The sequence below is a fragment of the Pan troglodytes genome, chromosome 20, assembly GCF_028858775.2.
Source record: "Pan troglodytes isolate AG18354 chromosome 20, NHGRI_mPanTro3-v2.0_pri, whole genome shotgun sequence".
NCBI classification, from domain to species: Eukaryota; Metazoa; Chordata; class Mammalia; order Primates; family Hominidae; genus Pan; species Pan troglodytes.
The window spans coordinates 58,620,358-58,637,346 of NC_072418.2; the positions used below are offsets into that span (position 1 = coordinate 58,620,358).

General features: G+C 40.7%; 1 protein-coding gene across 1 annotated transcript; it reads left to right on the top strand.

Annotated features, from left to right (window-relative positions):
- The first annotated feature begins 1,916 nt into the window (after positions 1-1,916).
- LOC129138016 (ret finger protein-like 4A) lies at positions 1,917-5,404 on the top strand. Its single transcript, XM_054672972.1, has 2 exons — positions 1,917-4,081; positions 4,593-5,404. Exons 1-2 carry the CDS (start codon positions 3,796-3,798, stop codon positions 5,168-5,170), a joined length of 864 nt encoding a protein of 287 aa, XP_054528947.1. The 5' UTR covers positions 1,917-3,795; the 3' UTR covers positions 5,171-5,404.
- The last annotated feature ends 11,585 nt before the right edge of the window (positions 5,405-16,989 follow it).

Sequence of the window (16,989 nt, forward strand, 5' to 3'; positions counted from 1 at the left end):
TATATTTTAAAAGGATTTATATGAGAAAATAAACCAATTAGAATTATGCGAGAAGAGATAAGCATTTTCTCCCTGCATGCATATGTGTAGATACGGCATGTGTGTGTACATGGACATACAGGTGGCAGATTATATTATAGATGCCAATCAATGAAGAAATGCAATGTGCAAGGATTTCATCTAATATATGCACCACAACGTAGAGATTTGTGTTTCTCAATTTGCCTTCACGAGACAAAAGGAGTTGAGAACTGCCTTGGCTTTGAATAGGAAAGAAGAGAGTCTAGCAATCACTAGAGAATGATTACTGTGGAGATGATTGAATTAAAGACTATTAATTTAATCACATTAATGTAATCAGATCCTTTCCCACCTGACCTCCAGTCTCCCACTTTTACGTTCTTATCCATGAACTCTGATCCCCTATAATATATTTAATACATGAGGAACCCATTTTTGAACAATTTTATAGAGGAAATGAATCTCATTTTACTTACGTTGTGATGTAAGGGAAATAGAAAGATTGTAACAGTATATTTTACCTTTCATTTTAGATGCTGCAACTAAAAAGAAAAACCGGACTTTCACTGGCTGACTGATTGGAAACCGTTTTGGGATTTCTTTCCTAAGCTTCTTAATTAGAATCTTTACATTATAGAGAAAATGTTTTTGAGAGTTGAGTGTGGTCTGTGGAGTGTCCTGTTAGTAACGACTACTGAGTAGGTTTAACTCACCTCTTTTATTGAAATGTGAAAAGGTGTTACATTTATAATAGAAAACTCTTTGAAAGTCGCACCTTTCATTTGAGAGGAATTTTAAATGTCACCCCAAATTTTAAGATTTTAATTAATTTTAATTGATTTCCAAATTTTAATCAATAGGCATAATATTCAAGATCTTATCTAAAAATTATTACATGGCAATATTTTGTCCGTGTTAATTAAAAAATAACACTGAAAACACAATCGTCTTCCTTTACGGTGAAAACCTGACCAATACTAACCATCTCAATGATGGCAGAATGAAATCAGAATCTGATTGGATTAAAAAGGAGGGAAAGGGTGTGGCTAAGGTGGGTGGAGAGACCCTCTCCTATAAAAGCCCCTGGCAGGCAGCTCTCACCCCACATCTGAGCTGTCCGCAGAAGCAGCTGGAGGTCAGGGGAGAAACTCCAGAAGGAGAGGTGAGTTCAATCTCTTGGAATTCATTTTTACAAAAGGCGTATGAGAGTCTAGGGGAATGCAATAATGTCTTGATTCCACAAGAGTTGTCTGAGGCCAACTCCATGACAGACACACTGTATTTCTGGAGGATAATGGGACCTCTGCCCTGGTAACAGTTAGGTAAGTCTCAGATTTTCAATACCAAGACAAGAGACGTGACAATCACCATTTGCTTGAATTTCATCAGAATTTGGTAGACTTTCTGAAATGATGGACAGAGTTTCGGTGGCTGCGTTATTCAACGTCAGGTTTTCCTATGGGTTTGGTATTGTTTTCGTATTCTCCCCTTCCCACAACCCCTGGCAACCATCATTTTTCTCTCATTTTCTGATTTTTTTTTGTTCCTTTTAATTCTGAAATAGAAAGGGAAGGAAATGAAAAGCAAAGTTTGTTTAAATTACTATTGTGGAAAAGATATGGCCGGATGCTAGGACCTACCTCTTCCAGGATGGGGATTCATTATTTCTTTAATTGTTTTGAGACAGTGTCTCACTGTGTCTGCCAGGCTGCAGTGCAGTGGCTATGTTCTGATTCTATGAGATCAGTCAACTCAGATTCCACATAACTGAGATCATACAGTGTTTACTTCCCTCAGCCTCACTTATTTTACTTCCCATCATGCCCTCGGCCTTCATCCACATTGGTGCAATGCCAGAATTGCCTTCTTTTTTATGGTAGAATAATCCGATGTATATATCACCATTTCCTCATCCATTTTTCTCTCACAGACTCTGGGGTTGTTTCCATGGCTCTTGTGAATAACGCTGCAGAGAACCTGAGAGGGCAGATGTCTCTTTGACATGCTGACCTCTTTCTTTCACGTAGAAACACAGAAGTAGTGTTGCTAGAATACAGGCAGTTCTATTCTTCATGTTTTCAGAAACCTCCCTACTATTTTCTGTAGTGGTTGTACCATTTTCTTTCCCACCAACCGTGCACAAGGGTTCCCCTTTCTCCACATCCTTACCAACACTTATCTTTTGTCTTTTTGATCATAGCCATCCTAGCAGAGAGGGGGGTAATATCTCACCGCGGTTTTGTTGCTGGAGGGCTCAGGAGGCTCTCTGGATGCCGGAGAGACCCCAGTCCCAGCCAGTTTCCAGGTTCTGGATGCTGTCGGGAGAAAGAATTCAGGGATGAACCAGAATGAAGTGAAAGGCGAGAAGTTTCTATTCCAGAGGAAAACACACTGTTAGGAGAGAACTGTGGGCGTGATTCTGAAAGCTCGTGGCGCTCAGTGGAGTTCGGGGTTTCTATTTTTGTCTGTCCTTCTAATTAGGAGGTGAACTAATCATTAGGTTTTCTAGGAAAAAAGCAGAGAGTTTTTAGAATTGGTGAGGTACCCATTTTTGTACTACATATGGGCATGCTGGGGTCAGCCGTGACACTGCAGAGTGTGTGATTTAGTGTGGTAATGACCATGGTCATTACTGTGGCAATGCTTTCAACCAGCTTCACTACCTCCGGTTTCTTATCACCTCATCAGCCCAGGGTCCTCCTTGTCCTTGTAATTTTAATGACGAGTGCCTAATTTTAACAGCCACTGATTTGGTCTTCTGTGAAATTGTCACTGGATACGTTCTCCATTCTCTTGTGACCACACAGTATTCCTGTCTCAGTTTAAATTGCATTTCTCGGATGGTGAGTCATGTTGAGCTTGTTCTTCAGTACTTGCTGGTCGTTGGTGTGTGCTTTTCAGAGAAATGTCTATTCAGGTTTTTCCCATTGGAATTTGGATTATTTTGGCTTTTTTTTCTTTTTGCTACGACCTTGAAAATATTCCTTATATGTTTTGGATATTAGTCCACTGTCATATATATGGCTGCTTGTTTGGTTTCTTTTAGTTCTGTTTTTTGCTTTTTTTTTTTTTCCCGCTATGCAGAAGATTCAGTTTTACCTGGTACGACTTATGTGTATTTTGTGTCTTGTCCTTTTGGTGCGCTATCAGGGTTTTCACCACATCCACTTTGCACAGTTGGGTAAGTAGAAGGTCTTCAAATGGACTCCAGCAGTGTCCAATAGAAAGATAAGATAACCCATATATGTAATTGTAAATTCATTTTCTGGTAGTCACATAAAATAGAACAAAACAAACCTAATGAATTTTAACTCAAAATATACTATAATTTAACATGTGAGCAACTTTAAACGTTCTCAAGCAGATAGTTTACGTTCTCTTTTCCCTCTTATGTCTTCAAAAATAAGAGTGTATTTGGCTCACAGCACATCTCCATTCAGATATGCCCCATTTCAAGACTCAATAGCGATTTGTCACTGGTGGCTACCATATCAAACAGCTCAGGTCTAGACTCCTTTACTATTTCAACTCAAAGTCTTTCGGTGAATCATGCCCTGTATTCCAATGGGTATTACAGATATTAGAAGTTCAGGGCCTCGAGTCATTGACATTTGTATTCATGTTGTGTCTTCATCACTAGCAGTAGTGATTTTAAGTATCGTGCAATGATAGCTCCACGCATGTAAAGATAAAAGCCCCAGACACTATCAGCTGTTCATTCAGCTCGTGGAAATTCTAATTCCGTGTTCATTTTTTTTTCTATAGATATTTGCCATGGCTGAGCACTTCAAACAGGTCATTAGATGTCCTGTCTGCCTAAAAGATCTTGAAGAAGCCGTGCAACTGAAATGTGGATATGCCTGCTGCCTCTCGTGCCTCAATTTACTCCAGAAGGAGCCCGATGGGGAAGGTTTACTGTGCCGTTTCTGCTCTGTGGTCTCTCAGAAGGATGACATCAAGCCCAAGTACAAGCTGAGGGCGCTGGTTTCCATCATCAAGGAACTAGAGCCCAAGCTGGAAAAGGTTCTAACAATGAACCCAAGGATGAGGAAGTTTCAAGGTAAGGAATCTATAGGACCTGCCACAACCCATAAAAGGCACTGGGAAAACGACTTTCAAACATTTCTTCATTAAACATAGGCATTAGCAGGATATGTAGCATCTAAAACTTCCATGCTTCACAAACAACAGCAGTTCTCAGCTTTGCGTAGAGATTTTCATGGAATCTGTGCAAGTTTGTAGAATACTTTGGAGAGCAAGCTACTGTCTTCTTTCATGTATCATATGTGCTAAATGGAAAACTAATTTTCATCAAATTATCCACGAACTGAATTCGAAAGGCATTTCTAATATGAATAAGGTAGACTTGTTACAATGATCATATTCATGCAATCTAGAGATAAAATTTAACCTCATCAGGTGGCCAAACAAGTTTCCCCAGGAAATTTTGATTTGGGAAAGAAAGTAGAATAAGAGCAAAAGTGAATAACCTGTTTAAGTGTTTGCAGTCAAAGGGCAGAGGGAGTCTGTAGTGTGTGTCTTTGCTGAACTCCTGGTTCTTCTTTGCACAGTGGATATGACGTTCGATGTGGACACAGCCAACAACTATCTCATCATTTCTGAAGACCTAAGGAGTTTCCGAAGTGGGGATTTGAGCCAGAATAGGAAGGAGCAAGCTGAGAGGTTCGACACTGCCCTGTGCGTCCTGGGCACCCCTCGCTTCACTTCCGGCCGCCATTACTGGGAGGTGGACGTGGGCACCAGCCAAGTGTGGGATGTGGGTGTGTGCAAGGAATCTGTGAACCGACAGGGGAAGATTGTGCTTTCTTCAGAACACGGCTTCTTGACTGTGGGTTGCAGAGAAGGAAAGGTCTTTGCTGCCAGCACTGTGCCTATGACTCCTCTCTGGGTGAGTCCCCAGTGGCACAGAGTGGGGATTTTCCTGGATGTAGGTATGAGGTCCATTGCCTTTTACAATGGTAGTGATGGGTGCCATATCTACACATTCATCGAGATTCCTGTTTGCGAGCCATGGCGTCCATTTTTTGCTCATCAACGTGGAAGTCAAGATGATCAGAGCATCCTGAATATCTGTCCTGTGATCAATCCAGCCAGTGCCAGTGCCCCCGTTTCTTCCGGGGGAAAGTAAATAAACATTTCAACATAATCATCTTTAGGAAGTTTCTGTGCGCCCATAGCCATAGCTAAGAACTTTTCTGCTAGATACACATAGGTACAAAGGGACAGAAGGGGAAGAGCCATCACTCTGTAAACCATGAACAGAAAGCAATTATATTAATGAGGGGAAAATTACATTGTACTTAAAGTTTGTCATGTTGTTTTCTTTGGGGCTTATGTTTATATTTCTGTTCAATAAATATTTTCAAAATTCAGATTCATTTGCCAATGTTTTCTATTTTCTGCAAGATTACTGTAGTATGTGTTATGGAAGTTATGAACGAAATAATACTTTGAACGTGACCCAACACAGTAACTGAATTTCAAATGATAGGGACCTATGAATACGGCAAAATTATTTACGTTCATGTATTCAGTTTAACCCAACAACTGAACACTGACATTCATTTCAAGTGCACACTGAGTGTTTGCCACGAATATGTGTGGGCTTAGAGAGATCTCATTAGCTTTAAAATTGAAATACTATACACCCTCTCCTATGACGGCAACAGAGTCAAATTGGAAATCAATAACAGGAAGAAATCCATAAATTCTCCACATACATGCAAATTAAATAACCACTTCTAAATAAAATGATCAAATATGAAATGACAATGGAAATTACAGCTATCCTCAGTTGAATGAAAAGCACACATTTCCAAAATTTCTAGATGCGGTTGAAGCTCACTGAGAAACTCCTAATAGGAAGAAAATACCGTAATCAATCACCTTAATTTCTACTTGAACTTACTTCACTAAGAGCAATTCAATTGTCAGCATTTTGATCAAAACCATCTGACAAGTATCTGGGCAGTTCCAGACATTCTCACATCTTCCTGTCTTCTTCTGAGCCCTCCAAACGGTTGCAACCTCTGCCCGTTACCCAGTTCCAAAGTCGCTTCCACATTTTCAGGTACCTCAATAGCAGTGCCTCACTCCTGGTACCAATATTCTGTATCAGTTCATTCTCACACTGCTCTAAAGAACTACCGGAGACTGGGTAATTTATGAAGAAAAGAGGTTTCATTAATTTATAGTTCTGCAGGTCGCACGGGGAACATCACTGGGTGGCCTCGGGAAATTTAACAATCATGGAGGAAGGCAGAGGGGAAGCGAGTCCCTTTTTCACATCGTGACAGGAAAGAGAGAAAAAGGAAAGTGCCATACACTTTGAAATCATCAGATCTTGTGAGCACTCACTCACGATCATGGGAACAGCGTGGAGGAAATCCGTCCCCGTGATCCTATCATCTCCCACCTGGTCCCTCCCCCAACACTGAGGATTACAATTCAACATGAGATTTGGCTGGGGACACAGAGCCAAACCGTATCACTTGATATGATCCCACAGAATACTATTAATTTTCATTCAGTCTTTTATTTCTTAACAAATGGTGGTAAAGTATATATAATTGACCATCTTAACCATTTTTAAGTGTAAATGTCAATGGTATTTATGATGTCCATATTATTTTGCCACCATCACTGCCATTCATCTCCAGAAATCTTTTCATCTTCCAAAATTGAAACTGTATACCCATCCTAGCCCTCTTTTAAATTCACCTATTTGTTGTCTCGCCTGAGTGCCTTCTGTATTCTGGATATTAACCCCTTATAGGATGTATGGTTTGCAAATATTTTCTCCCACTGTGTAGATTGTCTCTTCACCTGATTGTTTCCTTTGTTGTGCAGCAGCTTTTACATGTGATGCGATCCCACTTGTCTATGTTTGCTTTCGTTGCCTGTGATTTAGGTGGTTATATCAAAAAAAAAGTTTGCCCAGACAAATTTCTTAGATCTTTGCCCCTGTGTTTTCATCTGATAGTTTTACCATTTCAGGTCTTTCATTTAACTCTTTTCTCCGTTTTGAGTTGATTCATGCATGCAGTTTGATGTAAAGATACAATTGTATTCTTCTCTGTGTGGATGAGTTCATGGAGCACAATTTATTGAAGGGGCTGTACTTTCCCCATTTTGTATTGTGGATCCTTTGTCAAAAATCAATTTGCCACATGTGCGCGGGTTTATATGGGAGCTTTCTGTCCTGTTTCATTGGTAGAAACAGCTGTTTTTATTCTAGTACCATGTTGTTTTGATTATAATAGTTTTATAATATATTTTAAAATCAAGTAGTGTGATGTCTACAGCTGTGAGATTTTTCTGCATATGATTGTTTTAGCTATTTGGGGTCTTTTGTGGCTTCACACAAATTTTAGGACTTTTTCTCTTTTTCTGTGGAAAATGACGATTGTGATTGGGATTGCATTGAATGTGTGGATCCTTTTGAGTGTATGGACATTTTAACAATATTAATTCTAATCCATGAACATGAGATATCCTTTTATTTGTGTTTTTGTCAATTTTGTTCATTGGTATTTTATACTTTTTATTGTACAGGTCTTTCTCCTTCTTTATTGAATTTACTCTTATGTTTGATTTTCTTATTATTATTTTAATTGGAATTATTATTATGATATTTGGAGAGAGAGTCTCTCTCTGTTTTCCTGGCTGGAGAGCAGTGCAATGATCTCAGCTCACTGCAGACTCCTGCCTCAGGCCCCCAAGTAGCTGAGATTACAGGTAGCAGTCACCATGCCCAGCTCATTTTTGTCTTTTTGGTAGAGATAGAGTTTCACCATTTTGGCCAGGCTGGTCTCGAATTCCTGACCACAAGTGATCTGCCCACTTTGGCCTCCCAGTATGCTGGGATTACAGGTGTGAGCCACCATACCTGGCCCGGAATTATTGTTTATTTTCTTTTTTAGATGGTTTATTTACAATTCATAAAAATGCTAAGAATTTTTGTTTGTTGATTCTGTGTCTTGCACCTTCACTGAATTCATTTATCAGTCCTAACAGAATTTGTTGGAGTTTTTAGGGTTTTCTCTATATAAGATGGTGTCATCAGCAGTGACAATTTCACTTGCCTTGAATTAGATTTTAATAACATTTATAAAAACCAAAAAAATGGAAAAACTTCTGTCGAACCTCTGCAGTGAGTTTTCACTTCAGTTATTTTACTTTATGCCCCTCAATTTCTAAGTAGTTAATTTTTAAAATTTGTATTTGGTTATTGATATTTTCTATTTTGTGAGGTGTTACTCTTCTAATTTACTTCAGTTCTTTGCCTGTTGTTTCCTTTAGTTCTTTTGGTCCTCCTTAGACAAGTAATTCAGTCTGTAGAGAGGAAGCCCAAGGGCTTGAGCACATTTATTTCATCTTGTGACTTGTAGACATTCTCTTCTCTTTGTGTGCCTCATTTTTTTTTTTTGTTGATAATTGGAAGTTTTCTGTGGCAGACGCAGATCAGATTCTCAAAGTTCACAGGTTTTTTATTGTTTTACTTGTGGGCTGTGGTTTTCTGTTTTTGTTTTGTTTTGTTTGGACTTAATGAAAGTATTTTGCAAGAATTCCGTTTTTTCTCCTCTGTGGTCTCAGCTCATCCTGACTGACACTTCTCCTCACAGAACTTGGTGACTAGACGACCCACGTGAGTGCTTCCTTATTTCCTGGGCAAAACACAGAACCTAAGGAATCATGAGGAAAAAAATTCAGAGCCACGGTTGGGCAATAACATGACCTGCCTGGTTCTGAGCCACCTCATCCATGCCCCGGCTGGACTGACGGTGGGGCCACGTGCAGGGCAGTGGCTCAGGGTAAGACCACACTGTCCGGGTTCACCTCAAATCCGTTTGCCGTACCAACACTGACAATGAGAGAAAGGAAGACAGTTTCCTTTAGAAACTGAGCCAAGCCCTGGGTTGTCAGAAACTCTGAGCTTCTCTTCATTGTTAAAGAAGAAAATGTGGCACATCTACACCAAGGAATACTATGCAGCCATGAAAAAGGAAGACAATTTCCTTTAGAAACTGAGCCAAGCCCTGGGTTGTCAGAAACTCTGAGCTTCTCTTCATTGTTAAAGAAGAAAATGTGGCACATCTACACCAAGGAATACTATGCAGCCATGAAAAAGGATGACTTCATGTTTTCTGCAGGGACGTGGATGAAGCTGGAAACCATGATTCTCAGCAAACTATCACAAGATTGGAAAACCAAATATGGCATGTTCTCACTCATAAGTAGGAGTTGAACAAGGAGAACACGTGGACACAGGGAGAGGAACATCACACACTGGGACCTGTCGGGGGGCGGGGGGTTAGGGGAGGGATAGCATTAGGGAGAAATATCTAATGCAGGTGACGGGTTGATGGGTGCAGCAAGCCCACATGGCACATCTGTATGTATGTACCAAACCTGCACGTTCTGCACATGTACCCCAGAACTTAAAGTATAAGTAAAAAAAAAAAAAAAGAAAAGTCTGCTTGTACAGTGAACAGGGCCTGGGGATCCGAAGCCATCCAAGCCAACCATTTACGTCTGCTTCTGTCACACGCCTGCAGGGACGGGGCATGGAAAATACAGCCCTCGCTGACTGGGATGTTGAAGGACAGGTTTTTATTCAAACACAGGAGACCCTCAAAGTACGGAACTGTACATGAGAGCGGGCGAGGAAACTTTACCACTGTCTTAATAGAAGCCAGCGGAGCTGCTTTCTGTGAAAAGATGCAATTGGAAAAGATGTGCAAAGTATCTAACACCCAAACCAACCCCACCAGTGTGCCAGCAATCCTAAGACGCTCTTCTCTAATTCTGAACGGAAGAACTCCTCTCCCAAGACATGAGCATGAATGCAATTCCAGGCTGTAAGATATTTTGGGAGAATATTAGAGAGGCAAATCAACCCACTGGGCTTGGTGCTTTCCACAACTGAGGCCACCTGGTATTCCCAAAGAGCACATAAATTTTGTTCAAGCTTTACTCAAAGCAGATAAAAATTAAAAGATGTGAGGGATCAGTGCTCCAGGAACCTGGGTCCATAAAATTAGAAGCTGGAGAATAACTGCTCCCAGAAATGTGAGTATATTTTAAAAGGATTTACAGAGAGGAGGAGCCAAGATGGCCGAATAGGAACAGCTCCGGTCTACAGCTCCCAGCGTGAGCGACGCAGAAGAAGGGGGATTTCTGCATTTCCATCTTAGCTACCGGGTTCACCTCCCTAGGGAGTGCCAGACAGTGGGCGCAGGTCAGTGGGTGCGCGCACCGTGCGCGAGCCGAAGCAGGGCGAGGCATTGCCTCACTTAGGAAGCGCAAGGGTTCAGGGAGTTCCCTTTCCGAGTCAAAGAAAGGGGTGACGGACGCACCTGGAAAATCGGGTCACTCCCACCCGAATACTGGGCTTTTCGGACCGGCTTAAAAAACGGCGCACCACGAGAGTATACCCCGCACCTGGCTCGGAGGGTCCTACGCCCACGGAGTCTCGCTGATTGCTAGCACAGCAGTCTGAGATCAAACTGCAAGGCGGCAGCGAGGCTGGGGGAGGGGCGCCCGCCATTGCCCAGGCTTGATTAGGTAAACAAAGCAGCAGGGAAGCTCGAACTGGGTGGAGCCCACCACAGCTCAAGGAGGCCTGCCTGCCTCTGTAGGCTCCACCTCTGGGGGCAGGGCACAGACAAACAAAAAGACAGCAGTAACCTCTGCAGACTTAAATGTCCCTGTCTGACAGCTTTGAAGAGAGCAGTGGTTCTCCCAGCACGCAGCTGGAGATCTGAGAACGGGCAGACTGCCTCCTCAAGTGGGTCCCTGACCCCTGACCCCCGAGCAGCCTAACTGGGAGGCACCCCCCAGCAGGGCAAACTGACACCTCACACGGCAGGGTACTCCAACAGACCTGCAGCTGAGGGTCCTGTCTGTTAGAAGGAAAACTAACAAACAGAAAGGACATCCACACCAAAATCCCATCTGTACATCACCATCATCAAAGACCAAAAGTAGATAAAAACACAAAGATGGGGAAAAAACAGAACAGAAAAACTGGAAACTCTAAAACGCAGAGCGCCTCTCCTCCTCCAAAGGAACGCAGTTCCTCACTAGCAACGGAACAAAGCTGGATGGAGAATGACTTTGACGAGCTGAGAGAAGAAGGCTTCAGACGATCAAATTACTCTGAGCTACGGGAGGACATTCAAACCAAAGGCAAAGAAGTTGAAAACTTTGAAAAAAATTTAGAAGAATGTATAACTAGAATAACCAATACAGAGAAGTGCTTAAAGGAGCTGGTGGAGCTGAAAACCAAGGCTCGAGAACTACGTGAAGAATGCAGAAGCCTCAGGAGCCGATGCGATCAACTGGAAGAAAGGGTATCAGCAATGGAAGATGAAATGAATGAAATGAAGCGAGAAGGGAAGTTTAGAGAAAAAAGAATAAAAAGAAATGAACAAAGCCTCCAAGAAATATGGGACTATGTGAAAAGACCAAATCTACGTCTGATTGGTGTACCTGAAAGTGATGGGGAGAATGGAACCAAGTTGGAAAACACTCTGCAGGATATTATCCAGGAGAACTTCCCCAATCTAGCAAGGCAGGCCAACGTTCAGATTCAGGAAATACAGAGAACGCCACAAAGATACTCCTCGAGAAGAGCAACTCCAAGACACATAATTGTCAGATTCACCAAAGTTGAAATGAAGGAAAAAATGTTAAGGGCAGCCAGAGAGAAAGGTCGGGTTACCCTCAAAGGGAAGCCCATCAGACTAACAGCAGATCTCTCGGCAGAAACCCTACAAGCCAGAAGAGAGTGGGGGCCAATATTCAACATTCTTAAAGAAAAGAATTTTCAACCCAGAATTTCATATCCAGCCAAACTAAGCTTCATAAGTGAAGGAGAAATAAAATACTTTACAGACAAGCAAATGCTGAGAGATTTTGTTACCACCAGGCCTGCCCTAAAAGAGCTCCTGAAGGAAGCGCTAAACATGGAAAGGAACAACCGGTACCAGCCGCTGCAAAATCATGCCAAAATGTAAAGACCATCGAGACTAGGAAGCAACTGCATCAACTAACGAGCAAAATCACCAGCTAACATCATAATGACAGGATCAAATTCACACATAACAATATTAACTTTAAATGTAAATGGACTAAATGCTCCAATTAAAAGACACAGACTGGCAAATTGGATAAAGAGTCAAGACCCATCAGTGTGCTGTATTCAGGAAACCCATCTCACGTGCAGAGACACACATAGGCTCAAAATAAAAGGATGGAGGAAGATCTACCAAGCAAATGGAAAACAAAAAAAGGAAGGGGTTGCAATCCTAGTCTCTGAGAAAACAGACTTTAAGCCAACAAAGATCAAAAGAGACAAAGAAGGCCATTACATAATGGTAAAGGGATCAATTCAACAAGAAGAGCTAACTATCCTAAATATATATGCACCCAATACAGCAGCACCCAGATTCATAAAGGAAGTCCTGAGTGACCTACAAAGAGACTTAGACTCCCACACATTAATAATGGGAGACTTTAACACCCCACTGTCAACATTAGACAGATCAACAAGACAGAAAGTCAACAAGGATACCCAGGAATTGAACTCAGCTCTGCACCAAGCGGACCTAATAGACATCTACAGAACTCTCCACCCCAAATCAACAGAATATACATTTTTTTCAGCACCACACCACACCTATTCCAAAATTGACCACATACTTGGAAGTAAAGCTCTCCTCAGCAAATGTAAAAGAACAGAGATTATAACAAACTATCTCTCAGACCACAGTGCAATCAAACTAGAACTCAGGATTAAGAATCTCACTCAAAACTGCTCAACTACATGGAAACTGAACAACCTGCTCCTGAAAGACTGCTGGATGCATAACGAAATGAAGGCAGAAATAAAGATGTTCTTTGAAATCAACGAGAACAAAGACACAACATACCAGAATCTCTGGGACGCATCCAAAGCAGTGTGTAGAGGGAAATTTATAGCACTAAATGCCCACAAGAGAAAGCAGGAAAGATCCAAAATTGACACCCTAACATCACAATTAATAGAACTAGAAAAGCCAGAGCAAACACATTCAAAAGCTAGCAGAAGGCAAGAAATAACTAAAATCAGAGCAGAACTGAAGGAAATAGAGACACAAAAAGCCCTTCAAAAAATTAATGAATCCAGGAGCTGGTTTTTTGAAAGGATCAACAAAATTGATAGACTGCTAGCAAGACTAATAAAGAAAAAAAGAGAGAAGAATCAAATAGACACAATAAAAAATGATAAAGGGGATATCACCACCGATCCCACAGAAATACAAACTACCATCAGAGAATACTACAAACACCTCTAGTCAAATAAACTAGAAAATCTAGAAGAAATAGATAAATTCCTCGACACTTACACTCTCCCAAGACTAAACCAGGAAGAATTTGAATCTCTGAATAGACCAATAACAGGAGCTGAAATTGTGGCAATAATCAATAGTTTACCAACCAAAAAGAGTCCAGGACCAGATGGATTCACAGCCGAATTCTACCAGAGGTACAAGGAGGAACTGGTAGCATTCCTTCTGAAACGATTCCAATCAATAGAAAAAGAGGGAATCCTCCCTAACTCATTTTATGAGGCCAGCATCATTCTGATACCAAAGCCGTGCAGAGACACAACCAAAAAAGAGAATTTTAGACCAATATCCTTGATGAACTTTGATGCAAAAATCCTCAATAAAATACTGGCAAAACGAATCCAGCAGCACATCAAAAAGCTTATCCACCATGATCAAGTGGGATTCATCCCTGGGATGCAAGGCTGGTTCAACATACGAAAGTCAATAAACGTAATCCAGCATATAAACAGAGCCAAAGACAAAAACCACATGATTATCTCAATAGATGCAGAAAAAGCCTTTGACAAAATTCAACAAGCCTTCATGCTAAAAACTCTCAATAAATTAGGTATCGATGGGACGTATTTCAAAATAAGAAGAGCTATCTATGATAAACCCACAGCCAATATCATACTGAATGGGCAAAAACTGGAAGCATTCCCTTTGAAAACTGGCACAAGACAGGGATGCCCTTTCTCACCACTCCTATTCAACATAGTGTTGGAAGTTCTGGCCAGGGCAATTAGGCAGGAGAAGGAAATAAAGGGTATTCAATTAGGAAAAGAGGAAGTCAAATTGTCCCTGTGTGCAGACGACATGATTGTATATCTAGAAAACCCCATTGTCTCAGCCCAAAATCTCCTTAAGCTGATACGCAACTTCAGCAAAGTCTCAGGATACAAAATCAATGTACAAAAATCACAAGCATTCTTATACACCAACAACAGACAAACAGAGAGCCAAATCATGAGTGAACTCCCATTCACAATTGCTTCAAAGAGAATAAAATACCTAGGAATCCAACTTACAAGGGATGAGAAGGACTTCTTCAAGGAGAACTACAAACCACTGCTCAACAAAATAAAAGAGGATACAAACAAATGGAAGAACATTCCATGCTCATGGGTAGGAAGAATCAATATCGTGAAAATGGCCATACTGCCCAAGGTAATTTACAGATTCAATGCCATCCCCATCAAGCTACCAATGACTTTCTTCACAGAATTGGAAAAAACTACTTTGAAGTTCATATGGAACCAAAAAAGAGCCCGCATCGCCAAGACAATCCTAAGCCAAAAGAACAAAGCTGGAGGCATCACGCTACCTGATTTCAAACTATACTACAAGGCTACAGTAACCAAAACAGCATGGTACTGGTACCAAAACAGAGATATAGATCAATGGAACAGAACAGAGCGCTCAGAAATAATGCCGCATATCTACAACTATCTGATCTTTGACAAACCTGACAAAAACAAGCAATGGGGAAAGGATTCCCTATTTAATAAATGGTGCTGGGAAAACTGGCTAGCCATATGTAGAAAGCTGAAACTGGATTCCCTTCCTTACACCTTATACAAAAATCAATTCAAGATAGATTAAAGACTTAAAGGTTAGACCTAAAACCATAAAAACCCTAGAAGAAAACCTAGGCATGACCATTCAGGACATAGGCATGGGCAAGGACTTCATGTCCAAAACACCAAAAGCAATGGCAACAAAAGACAAAATTGACAAATGGGATCTAATTAAACTAAAGAGCTTCTGCACAGCAAAAGAAACTACCATCAGAGTGAACAGGCAACCTACAAAATGGGAGAAAATTTTCGCAACCTACTCATCTGACAAAGGGCTAATATCCAGAATCTACAATGAACTCAAACAAATTTACAAGAAAAAACAAACAACCCCATCAAAAAGTGGGCGAAGGACATGTACAGACACTTCTCAAAAGAAGACATTTATGCAGCCAAAAAACACATGAAAAAATGCTCATCATCACTGGCCATCAGAGAAATGCAAATCAAAACCACAATGAGATAGCATCTCACACCAGTTAGAATGGCAATCATTAAAAAGTCAGGAAACAACAGGTGCTGGAGAGGATGTGGAGAAATAGGAACACTTTTACACTGTTGGTGGGACTGTAAACTAGTTCAATCATTGTGGAAGTCAGTGTGGCGATTCCTCAGGGATCTAGAACTAGAAATACCATTTGACCCAGCCATCCCATTACTGGGTATATACCCAAAGGATTATAAATCATGCTGCTATAAAGACACATGCACACGTATGTTTATTGTGGCATTATTCACAATAGCAAAGACTTGGAACCAACCCAAATGTCCAACAACGACGGACTGGATTAAGAAAATGTGGCACATATACACCATGGAATACTATGCAGCCATAAAAAATGATGAGTTCATGTCCTTTATAGGGACATGGATGACATTGGAAATCATCATTCTCAGTAAACTATCACAAGAACAAAAAACCAAACATCGCATATTCTCACTCATAGGTCGGAATTGAACAATGAGATCACATGGACACAGGAAGGGGAATATCAGACTCTGGGGACTGTGGTGGGGTGGGGGGAGGGGGGAGGGATAGCACTGGGAGATAGACCTAATGCTAGATGAAGAGTTAATGGGTGCAGCCCACCAGCATGGCACATGTATACATATGTAACTAACCTGCACAATGTGCACATGTACCCTAAAATTTAAGTATAATAAAAAAATAAATAAAATAAAAAAAGGATTTATATAAGAAAAGAAACCAATTAGAATTATGCAAGAAGAGATAAGCATTTTCTCCCTGCATGCATATGTGTTGATACGGTATGTGTGTATACATGGACATACATGTGGCAGATTATATTATAGATCCCAATCAATGAAGAAATGCAGTGTGCAAGGATTTCATATAATATATGCACCACAACGTAGAGATTTGTGTTTCTCAATTGGCCTTCACGAGACAAAAGGAGTTGAGAACTGCCTTGGCTTTGAAGAGGAAAGAAGAGAATCTAGCAATCACTAGAGAATGGTTACTGTGGAGATGATTGAATTAAAGACTATTAATTTAATCACATTAATGTAATCAAATCCTTTCCCACCTGACCTCCAGTCTCCCACTTTTACGTTCTTATCCATGAACTCTGATCCCCTATAATATATTTAGTAGATGAGGAACCCAATTGTGAACATTTTTAAAGAGGAAATGAATCTCATTTTACTTGTGTTGTGATGTAAGGGAAATAGAAAGATTGTAACAGTATCTTTTACCTTTCATTTTAGATGCTGCAACTAAAAAGAAAAACCGGACCTTCACTGGCTGACTGATTGTCTGGAAACCGTTTTGGGATTTCTTTTCTAAGCCTCTTAATTAGAATCTTTACATTATAGAGAAAATGTTTTTGAGAGTTGAGTGTGGTCTGTGGAGTGTCCTATTAGTAAAGACTTCTGAGTAGGTTTAACTCACCTCTTTTATTGAAATGTGAAAAGGTGTTACATTTATAATAGAAAACTCTTTGAAAGTCGCACCATTCATTTTAGAGGAATTT